This window comes from Microplitis mediator, chromosome 11 (assembly GCF_029852145.1).
Source record: "Microplitis mediator isolate UGA2020A chromosome 11, iyMicMedi2.1, whole genome shotgun sequence".
In the NCBI taxonomy this organism is placed as follows: Eukaryota; Metazoa; Arthropoda; class Insecta; order Hymenoptera; family Braconidae; genus Microplitis; species Microplitis mediator.
Window position 1 is genome coordinate 17,176,506 of NC_079979.1, and position 10,543 is coordinate 17,187,048.

Here is a 10,543-nt window from a genome sequence, read left to right on the forward strand (position 1 = left end):
TAAGGTGGTTATATATTACAATAATTAGGTTATTCTCTGTTCCTAAGTCTATGTCGTCTATGTCTTTGCTCCCTGGCTGTCAAGTTTGAGAAAGTGTATGAAAGGTTGAATGATTATTGGACAAAAAGTGCACAGTTGATCGCCTTTTCTAACTAATATGTCATAGTTTATACTGCGGTACTTTGATTTTTATAAAATTCGTTAAAAAAATAAATAAATAATCGAGTTATTAAATTTTATTTTACTAAATTCGTAATATGAATATTTTAAAATAAAAAAAAAATTAGAGTCGCTGTACTCATAGAATTGGAAAAATATAAATTATTAGTGAGAATCAACTCTTTCGATAATTGGTTGCCACTTAAAACTGTAAAGTAATGCGATAATGTATTGATTTTTTTTTGCAGAACAGGCAGCTGGAGTTGACAATTTTGATCTATAAGTCACTTACTTTATTGTAAGAAATTGATACCATCAATAATTATGGAAGACGATCTTCCAGTCGAATATGATGTCGTTGTAGTGGGAACTGGTATTGATTTCATTATAAAAATCTTTTTGAACTGAGTCTTTTTTCTTTACGCTCTTCAATAAAATTATTTAATTTAAAAATTCATTGCAGGTATGACAGAATCTATTGTCGCTGCTGCTGCCAGTCGAATCGGAAAGAAAGTACTTCATGTAGACAGGTAAGAACTTTTACACTTCGATTTCTCACGTACATGACACCTGAATTTTCACGTATATTGATCATTATTTCATTTTCTTGGTCACAGTAATGAATACTACGGAGGATTATGGGCTACATTCAATTTTGATGGGCTGCAAAAATGGATAGAAGACTTGAAAATAATCCAAGATACTGCTAGTGATGTTGACATAACTCTTAAAGATGGTGAAAAATTTTTAAGAGCGAGCAACCAGTATTCTACTATTGAAAACATTGAAGAATCTTGGTTCATATATAAGTAAATATTTTTATACTGCACACTGCTATTTTCAATAGTTATGTTCAGAAAACTGGACGTAGGTTAAATGGAATTTGAAGCACGAAGTTTGACATTGAGTGGAGCACTCGTTCTCTATACTCGACCCTGTGTATATGAGATATAATGCGCCGATCTCCCACAATAGCAATCACAATTCTACACTGATCTAAATTAAATTTCCTATACTTATACTTTGGTTAAAGAGCTCGGTTCAGTTCGAAGATGAGCTGAAGTAGCTCGAAAGTTTAGAAGTTATGGTCGTTTGAAATTTTCGATTTCTCGAAAAAATCGACTTTTGTCGAATACGATCTATTGGGGACAGCATCTTATAGTCCATATAATTAGCTTTCGTTTGCGCTATGTCACTCATTCTTTTTATCATTTATGCTGTTTATTTCTTACGACTGTTTCCGGAATCAGCGTTTTTGCCTATTTTTGAGGTCAATAGCTCTCCTGCTAAAACTCTCACGGCTTCCTTTTATTGCTGTTATCATTTTTCTAGTGCAGAGGGTCGCCCTAAACGCGCCTGAGCAGTTTTCGCCCTATAACTTCATAATTTGATATTTTTTTCTAAGATTATGTGGTCGTAATCGTCATTTTAGCCCATTTTCGAGGCTTATAGCTCTCCTGCTAAGAATCCACGGCTTCCATTAATTGTTGTTATCATTTTTCTAGTGCAGGGGATTTTAATTAACTCTCTTGAGTAAGTTAACGTTTATTGATTTATTAAATATAATTTATTCAATTATTTTACGAAATAAATACTTGAATAACGAGAGATCTACTTCCATTCCGGATGCCGAATGACCTGTTTCTTTTATAAAAATTATGAAAACGTATTAATCATTCAAAGTGCGTAACTAATAGTACCGATTAGGTTTAGGCTCTTCTACCTCAGTCTCTCTCTAAAGCAAATAATAATATAAGTAATATTATATTTAAAATTTCAGTGATGCTGACTTACCGGAGCTATCTTCGAAAGACACCCAAACTGAAAGTACCGAAGGAAATAAAGACGATACTTCAGAAAAAGATCAAGCTGACACAAATAATCATAAAGACCATGTCCAACGTTGGTCCAAAGACCGCATTAAAAAAGAATATAGACGATTCAATATTGACTTAGCGCCGAAAGTAAATACCAGAGAAAACCGAATCACAGTTCTCTAGCAAAATTTTTACTCAATTTTTTCATTTCAGTTACTCTTTGCTCGAGGGGAATTAGTGGAACTGTTAATATCTAGTAATATCGCGCGCTATGCTGAATTTCGAGCTGTTTCCAGAGTTGCTACATACATGGATGGAAAACTTATCCAAGTTCCTTGCTCAAGAGCTGATGTATTCGCTAATAAGACTGTCAGTGTTGTTGAGAAGCGAATGCTGATGAAACTATTGATGTCTTGTATGGAACAAGGCGCTGACAGTTCAGAATTTGATGGTTTGTAACTAAAAATAAAAATACTTCTTATAGATCATTCTGCGAGCTACCTTCAAAAGTTCTGCTTTGTTCTAACTCGATTTCCCGCTAATTTTTAAATTATCTTTTGCATGTCTACATTTAATTATTGACTCTTGTTTCAGGATACCGTGATAAAACATTCATTGAATATTTAAATACGAAAAATTTGACGCCCATAGTGAAACATTACGTAATGCAAGCCATTGCAATGGCTACTGACAAGACTTCATGTCGAGATGGCGTGAACCGTACAAAACACTTTTTGAATAGTCTTGGTCGATATGGAAATACACCTTTTTTGTGGCCTATGTACGGTAGCGGGGAATTACCTCAATGTTTCTGTCGCTTATGTGCAGTATTTGGAGGAGTTTATTGTTTAAAACGTCAGTTTAATGGAGTAGTAGTTGAAGAAGATAAATGCAAATTTATTGTAAGTGGGAAGCAAAAGCTCGCTCTTGAGCATTTAGTCGTCGGACAAGGCCATATACCTCCTGAAATCGTTGACTCTGCAGGAGAAATGAAAATTTCTCGGGGAATTTTTATAACAGACAGGTATTTTCATTTGTAAATTTTCTTGTATGTATTTATTATTTTTCATTTTTCACTTCCACTAGATCGATCATGCAAGGAGAGAAAGAAAATCTAACTTTGCTTTATTATCCACCTGAAGAACCTGATCAAGAACCTGTTACTTTAATTGAATTAGGGCCATCAACTAATGCTTGTCCTCAAGGCCTCTGTATGTTATAACACGACATTCCTTGAGGTATACGAATCATATTTTTAGTCTAATAAACTTTTTTCTTTTAGTTATGGTCCAAATGACCTGCAAACGCACCAAGACAGCCAAGGAAGATTTGGAGTATGTGGTGAGAAAATTCCTTGGAACGGATATTCTTGAATCTAATGTACGCTACCCGACTGATTCGCATACGCAAACTATCTCATCAGATGATGATCATCAACAGGAAGGGAATATTGATAAAGACAAAGATGAGAAAAATTTAAAACCACATGTGTTATGGTCTTTATATCTGAACTTACCGGCTAGTGATATAAAATTGAGTGATTCAGCACCAAAAAATATATATCTTTGTTCCGGGCCTGATTTAGATCTTGACTTCGATTATTCTGTAAATCAAGTAAGTTTTTTTTAATTTCCCGCTAAGAAAATTTAAAATTTTCAAAAAAAGGGAAGTTATTGGTTTCGGTCCGATTTTCGAAAACCGAGTTTTCATTAGATGTCGATGTTTTGAGGTGCCAGGAAGTTATTCTGACCATTTTCAGAATGATGTCTGTCTGCATGTGTGTGTGTGTGTGTGTGTGTCTTCTACTATTATTGAGTTTTTTCCGCGAGAATGCGTCATAGAAACCAATGAATGCTTATATTGTGGACACTTATTCTTAAAACAAACATATTTATGAGCTACCTTCGATGACAACAGTCACACAGTGTCCATGGTCCGAAACGTTCCGTATCTCCGAGATACAGACCTTGAGAAAAAAATTTTTGTTTTCGACATATTGAAAATTTCGAACTTTTCGAGCTTGAAAACAGCGGGAAGTTTCGGGGCTGACTTGCAGAGTCTACCGAATTCCAGATTTTTTTTATTTACTGACAGTCATTCTACAGATTGGAATAAAAATATTATTAACGTCATTTTAATTGATAATCAAAGCTTACTGGGGTATCATATATACAGTAGACTCGTGATTTTCTTCTGGCCCTCGGAGATAGTTGGAAGAAAATCGAGAGAAGGTTAAGAGTCGTCGTAACTGATGATAATTATTTTTAGGCTAAAGGAATTTTCAAAGCTATGTATCCCGATGAAGACTTTCTTCCACGTGCTCCGGATCCTGAAGAGATTGTACTAGAGGGCGATGAAACACCTGGGCCTAAATTCGATGATCATATACCAGAAGATGAAGAAAATCCAACTTCTGAGAAAGAGTAGCATGAATATTGTCATTTAATTAATTTGTAATTGATGCTTTTATAATGGGATAAGCCGCACAAGTATAGCCTCGATTCGTATGGTATTATTATTATTTTTTTTCATTTTTCTATTCTAAACTGAACCAATTAAATAAAATCATTACTCTCTGCATGGTTAAAATACGTACGAAATAGATTTAATTTAACTTATCATTTAAAGTTGAATATTATTTTTACAATCAATAATATAATACGCAATTTGTACTACAGATCCCACAGAAATAAATTCAAATCTTTATAAAAGATTTAATTTTTTCTGACATAAACTAGTATTTTAGTTTATTTTTATGTGTGCTAAGTAAAAAATCTGCTTATATCGATACTAAATAAAATAAATATATCCACATAAATAATTAAATATCATATGAACTTGTTCCTTATTATTGCATTTATTAATATTTATATATAATCATTTGTACATCAAAACTTTATAAAACAAATGTTTTAACTCGAAAAAATAATCTTTATCATAAGTTTTATATTTATATTTATCATTTATTATTAAAAAAAAGTTCATGAATTTTTCTCTTGCTAATAATACGATAAATTTAATAACGGATGTTTTAACACTTATTATTTTTTTGTGTTTTTACATTAGTTTTCATACTGTGAGTAAATATTACGAAATTCTTAGTAGATCACTTTGATCATAAATTACTCATGTTATTGATAATTATAATTATATAATTATTATTAAAGTATTAATATAAGTAAAAAACGATGTAATCAGTTGAAACTGATTAAATGCTGTAGTCTTGATGCAAAAAATACACGTTTATGTGCAAAAATAAATTTATCTAGTTTCCTGATAGTTTTGGATTCCCAACTCTATAGCGACTGATGTCATTAATTATTTTTAAATAATATAATTAATCATTATGAAAATTTAATTTAAATCTCAAGATTGTGATTAGATTTAGTCCAAAGTAGGGGAGAGATGTTGCAATTGGAACACAGGGCAATTGAACAATCAACAAATAACTAACAAGACAAAAAATCATTATTTTTTTGGTAATGGTCTAGAAGTGGGGGTCCACCTACTTTGGGCCATAAAATGTCTTCTGTTTGACATTTTTTCATATTTTTTTTTTATTAGATCGTCCATGGGCACGAAAATAAGTAAAATAAAATAAATTTGCGGTGAAAAAAAATTTTTAGGAAGCCTTAAACCCACTACAGCAGCTCACAACACAAAAGTGGCCCTCTGAGGGGTCGACCCAGCGGCAAATTTTTTTTCGGGGATCAATTGACTTAAAATTTATTTTAGATCATCCGTGGGTCCGGAAACAAGTAAAATAAATTCAATTTGCAGTGAAAAAAAAATTTAGAAAGCCCCAGACGCGTTACAGCATCTCACAGCAGCTCACAATACAAAAGTGGCCCTCTGAGGGGTCGACCCAGCAGCGAATTTTTTTTTTCAGGGATCAATTGACTCGAAATCAATTCTAGTTTTTTTTTAATTGTTCTACTCCTCGGCGGATTGATGATGAACAAAAAAATTTCCAAAAAAACCAATATTCCGCACACACAAAATTCGTGAAAAAAGGGCACTATTTTTCACACTTTTTTGTGTATGGGTATTAGGGTGGCCCAAAAAACCGACTATTTTTTTTTCTTGAGTCTCTTATGAAAATTTGTTAGTTCACGATGTTTTAAGAAGCCTCTCCAAAAATCAGCTCGATAAAAAATTTTCAAGAGGTCGCTCACGAATTTCGAAAATATCAAAAATGATCAAAATTCTGATTTTTTTGTTCTAAATTTCTTTTTTCTCGTGGCAGCTATAGTTTATATTTATGAAATCATGACCGCTAAAAATTTCAGCCCAAAATTAAAATATTCAAACGTCGCTCAAGAATTTTTAATGTTTCCGAGTACTGTCTCTTGGATGTTTTCGAGCGACCCTTGAATGTTAATAATAAAGTTTCTCAATTTTTTTATCATCAATTTGTATCATACTGAATAAAAATACAACCCGAGAAATATAAATAATAAGTTATTTGCATACTTTTTTATTTTTTAATTCAAGTTTTAGGTTTTTTTGCTTATTCAAAACTTACCCAACTTTATTGTTTAAGACTGTCCTGTATATTTTCGGTTATGCAAAAGTTATATTTAAGTGGAATGACAATAATTGAGTGATAAAAAAATATAAAAACTAATTCAAAGTATTAGTTACATATTATCAGTTAATATTCAAAATTCTTGAGCGCCGTTTAAATATTTAAATATTGGGCTGAAATTTTCAGCACAGTCATAATTTTATAGATAAAAAGTATTGCTGCCACGAGGAAGAAAAAATTCAGAAACAAAAAATCCGAATTCCAATTATTTTTTATATTTTCAAAATTCGTGAGCGACCTCTCGAAAATTTTTATTCGCGCTGATTTTTGGAGTGGCCTCTTAAAACATCTGAAACCAACAAATTTTCATCAGAGACTCGAAAAAAAAAATAGTTGGTTTTTTTGGGCCACCCTATTGGGTATAGTTTTTTAGAACACCTACTTTATAGCCAAAAGTAGGTGGAGCCTCACTTCTAGACCATCACCATTTTTTTTGTAACTTATGCAAAACATTAATTTATGAGATGAACAAAAGTTTTAGATTCTAATGTTGTTTCAATATTTAAATATCTTTTATTAATAATGTATATTTACAATATAAAAAGAAAATATTTCTAATAAAATTAAACTCTTTGCACTTCAACATGAAACTTACAAGTTGGTATCAAAGTTATTTCAGCTTTGACAATACTACTAATACCAAGATTAGCAAGACTTCCCCTTAAAAGTCCACAAGTAAATGATATTAATCGTGGACATTCGCGTAAATATTGTTTATTGTTATTAGTATTATTTGCTAAATGTTTTAATAATCTAAATTCATTATCTTGTAATACATATGTGCCATGATGGTTAGTTTTCAAATTATCTATTTGTTTTTGATATAACGACGACCAATAATCTGTACAAATAAATTTAATCATATCTAACTCGTCTTTAAAACGTACCCATTCACGAGTTAGCCGTTCAATAATACGATAACCGACACCAAAACCCATCCATTCTAATTCTGATAAATTTTCCTCGCCATCCTGAAAAAAAACACATTTATTTTGCGCTTTCGTTGATAGAAAATCATGATCCTGAAGTTAGCAGACATTTAAAAATTTTTGAATTTTTGTATTTCAACAAATCAATTGTAAAAAAATAAAATAAAAATATGCACATGTAGAAAATTTTAAAAACTACAGGTGCAATTTTTTCAAATATTCTTTTTTTATGTTTTATCGTCTAAAAAAAAATCCATAAATTATTAGACGTCTGCTAGCTTCAGTATCATAGAAAATCACTCATAAGTCAGCTAGGAATTGTACTTACTTTCAAATTAGAGTCATTGGAATTTTTACCAACAACATAATTCATTATTTCAGCATGTAAGTATTCGAATAAACATTCATTGGCTTCACTTGATACTGACGTTAATGGGATTACTGATGAACCAGGAATATTGGTTTTCGAATCTGTTACCTGAGGCTTCATCGTTATTTGTTTATTTTAAATAATATTAAATTTTTTTTAATTTATTAGTATCGTCACTGCAAATATTTAATAAATATTAAAACAGAATATGAGACTGCAGTTGACAGATCATTTCTAACGTTTGACGGGAGTTTATTTTTATTTTTTTTCTAATGAAGCCGGATCAGCTCACCTTCAACTTGTGGCTCTATCTCGCGCCCACTTTCAACATGTGCAGAATTTGTAAAAAAGTGACATGCAACTACTGGCCATAAATTGACTTCAATTTTCCCAGAAAGTTGACGACAATCTGAGGCCGCAATGAAGGGAACGACAGAGAAAGTTTCTGTCAAGTTTTGACAAATTTACGCGCCCAAATTTCAGGAATTTTGGGTCAAGTTTCAGCTGCAAGTTTACGTCAAGTTGTGGAATTTTTTGTTTTTGTTTTTAAAAATGGTTGCGCAATCGAACATCAGCTTTTTGCAGTAAAATTTTAGCCGCATATTTCCGTCAACTTACAGTCAAGCTGGCGACCTAGGGTTAGTACAGCACTCGTTTTTCACCAGGAAATATAACTAGAAAAATAAAAAAAAAACAATTACTGAAATAATAATAACGCTCCTTTATGGATTGATAGTAAAGTTAAAATTGATATCAAATAGTACTCGTTCACTAAATAACTCTGGTGTAAATATATTTATACAAAATATACTGAACATATTAATTCTCCATTAACAATCCAAGCACCCGAGTTAAAGGATTAAAACTCAATAATTTGTAATAAATCTAATTACTAAACATGGTAAGTTCAAAAAATAATTTAATATTTTGGCAACAATTCAAATTTTTTACTTAAAAAAAAAAAAAAAAAAATTGGTAATTATGCATTTTCATGGATCCATTTTTTATCAGAGCTTAAAAATTTTAATGGCTATAAAATTTATGAGTAATTTCGTTCCCACTATTCAGTTTGACGGCGTAGTGATAAAAAATCAGCTTGTGACAGAACTAACCGGTGGCTGTGTCATTACAGATTGGATAGTAATGTCAAGTAATTGATTATTGTGAATTTTTGTTGTATAAAGTATTAAAATTATTTACAGATACGTTTCATTTTAATCCAAAATCGGGCTGGTAAAACTCGATTAGCTAAGTGGTACATGAATTTTGATGATGACGAAAAACAAAAATTAATCGAAGAAGTACACGCAGTCGTCACAGTCCGTGATGCTAAACACACTAATTTTGTGGAGGTGAGTTAGCTAATATTAAACAAAATATGTAGTTTAAATGTTTGTGAATGAAGATACGTAATTAATAAGTAAACAGAAAGATAAATATAATAATAATAATATCATTTCTCACCATTCCGTCACTGAAAGTTTAAATTCCTGCCCTGTTTAGAGGGAAAAAAGTCGTCCTTTTCTTTCCGTTCCTGTTTGGAAAATCTCATAGAATCCAATAGATTCTCATAAATTCGCATAGAGATTTTATAAGAATGAATTTCTATGAGAAGTGATATGGTTAAGTATAGGGCCTTATACATACAGCTGTAAGAATCTATCGGGTTTTTTAAGCAGGGGTGTATTTTACCCAACTTTCTCGTTTCATCATTTCTAATTAAAAACAAAGACACTGATTTCAAATTTCCTCTTGATTGTACAAATGAGTTTTTTTATTTTTTCAGTAAAATCTACAATAAAATTTGTGTCAATAATACATCTCTTGTTTTTTTTTTATTTTACAGTTTCGTAATTTCAAAATAGTATATCGTCGATACGCAGGGCTGTATTTTTGCATTTGTGTGGATGTTAATGATAACAATTTATGTTATCTTGAAGCGATTCATAATTTTGTCGAAGTATTAAATGAATACTTTCACAATGTCTGTGAATTAGATTTGGTATTTAATTTTTACAAGGTAAGAGACTACTTTTACTCGCCACATTTTTAAATTCTACACAGAAAAAAATAATTTCCGGGCGCAAGAATTTTTTTGTATCATAAATTGAATACAAAAATTTTCTTTGGACGAGAAAAAAATTTATTGACTCAAAAAGTTTTTTCTTGAACTGAGAAAATTCATTATCGTCTTAAGACAATTTCTGTTTTCAATTCATAATGCAAAAATTTTCTTGGGGCGAGCAAAAAATTCTTGTGCCAAGAAATCCTTTTTTTCTGTGTAGGGTATAATCGATTGTGTGCATAGTTTATTACATATGAAATTGATCTTCAAACATTTGGGTGTGATATCCCATGCAGTGTTTGAACGTTAATTATAATAAAAGAAAGACTTTTCTCAATTTTTTAAATTATGTTCATTATAATTTTATCAAATTGTTATTCTAGGTATATACAGTTGTCGATGAAATGTTCTTAGCAGGTGAAATACGTGAAACAAGCCAAACAAAAGTATTGAAACAATTGTTAATGTTAAATTCATTAGAGTAAAAAAATTTTTTTTTTTAAATTCCTTTATTTTAGGAGTTGTATTTAATTAAATATTGTACAATATTCTATGAATGTAATGTTTTATTATGCTAAGTACACTATTATTTACGATATTCATGACATTTAATCG

At 30.9% G+C, this 10,543-nt stretch overlaps 3 protein-coding genes across 7 annotated transcripts; 2 read left to right on the forward strand and 1 right to left on the reverse strand.

Moving 5' to 3' along the window:
* The first annotated feature begins 25 nt into the window (after window positions 1-25).
* Window positions 26-5,251, forward strand: LOC130677195 (rab proteins geranylgeranyltransferase component A 1). 5 transcript variants are annotated; one of them, XM_057483848.1, is made up of 10 exons: window positions 26-177; window positions 408-532; window positions 623-689; window positions 777-968; window positions 1,940-2,123; window positions 2,190-2,427; window positions 2,571-3,000; window positions 3,063-3,187; window positions 3,259-3,590; window positions 4,245-5,251. In XM_057483848.1, exons 2-10 carry the CDS (start codon window positions 484-486, stop codon window positions 4,401-4,403), a joined length of 1,776 nt encoding a protein of 591 aa, XP_057339831.1. In that variant the 5' UTR covers window positions 26-177; window positions 408-483; the 3' UTR covers window positions 4,404-5,251. The 5 variants fall into 5 exon arrangements, with proteins under 5 accessions (XP_057339831.1, XP_057339830.1, XP_057339832.1 ...); XM_057483847.1 differs by having other exon boundaries at window positions 41-327; XM_057483849.1 differs by having other exon boundaries at window positions 43-327; window positions 413-532.
* A 136-nt stretch (window positions 5,252-5,387) lies between these two features.
* On the reverse strand, window positions 5,388-8,169 carry LOC130677214 (trafficking protein particle complex subunit 6b). Its single transcript, XM_057483889.1, has 2 exons — window positions 7,822-8,169; window positions 5,388-7,535 (listed from the first exon to the last, which is right to left on the reverse strand). The coding sequence occupies exons 1-2, from the start codon at window positions 7,981-7,983 to the stop codon at window positions 7,128-7,130; spliced, it is 570 nt and encodes a 189-aa protein (XP_057339872.1). The 5' UTR covers window positions 7,984-8,169; the 3' UTR covers window positions 5,388-7,127.
* A 373-nt stretch (window positions 8,170-8,542) lies between these two features.
* Window positions 8,543-10,526, forward strand: LOC130677215 (AP-2 complex subunit sigma). The gene is made up of 4 exons (XM_057483890.1): window positions 8,543-8,764; window positions 9,066-9,215; window positions 9,710-9,883; window positions 10,312-10,526. The coding sequence occupies exons 1-4, from the start codon at window positions 8,762-8,764 to the stop codon at window positions 10,411-10,413; spliced, it is 429 nt and encodes a 142-aa protein (XP_057339873.1). The 5' UTR covers window positions 8,543-8,761; the 3' UTR covers window positions 10,414-10,526.
* Window positions 10,527-10,543: the final 17 nt, after the last annotated feature.

What these genes read in the sequence shown, in the direction of transcription:
- LOC130677195 (XM_057483848.1), top strand. Translation starts at nt 484, where the DNA reads ATGGAAGACGATCTTCCAGTCGAATATGATGTCGTTGTAGTGGGAACT. An exon ending in GAATCTTGGTTCATATATAA is followed by an intron (nt 969 to 1,939) that starts GTAAATATTTTT and finishes TTAAAATTTCAG; the next exon opens with TGATGCTGACTTACCGGAGC. An exon ending in ATATTGACTTAGCGCCGAAA is followed by an intron (nt 2,124 to 2,189) that starts GTAAATACCAGA and finishes TTTTCATTTCAG; the next exon opens with TTACTCTTTGCTCGAGGGGA.
- LOC130677215 (XM_057483890.1), top strand. An exon ending in AACACACTAATTTTGTGGAG is followed by an intron (nt 9,216 to 9,709) that starts GTGAGTTAGCTA and finishes TTTATTTTACAG; the next exon opens with TTTCGTAATTTCAAAATAGT. An exon ending in TGGTATTTAATTTTTACAAG is followed by an intron (nt 9,884 to 10,311) that starts GTAAGAGACTAC and finishes TTGTTATTCTAG; the next exon opens with GTATATACAGTTGTCGATGA.
- LOC130677214 (XM_057483889.1), bottom strand. Translation starts at nt 7,983, where the DNA reads ATGAAGCCTCAGGTAACAGATTCGAAAACCAATATTCCTGGTTCATCA. An exon ending in CCAATGACTCTAATTTGAAA is followed by an intron (nt 7,536 to 7,821) that starts GTAAGTACAATT and finishes GTTTTTTTTCAG; the next exon opens with GATGGCGAGGAAAATTTATC.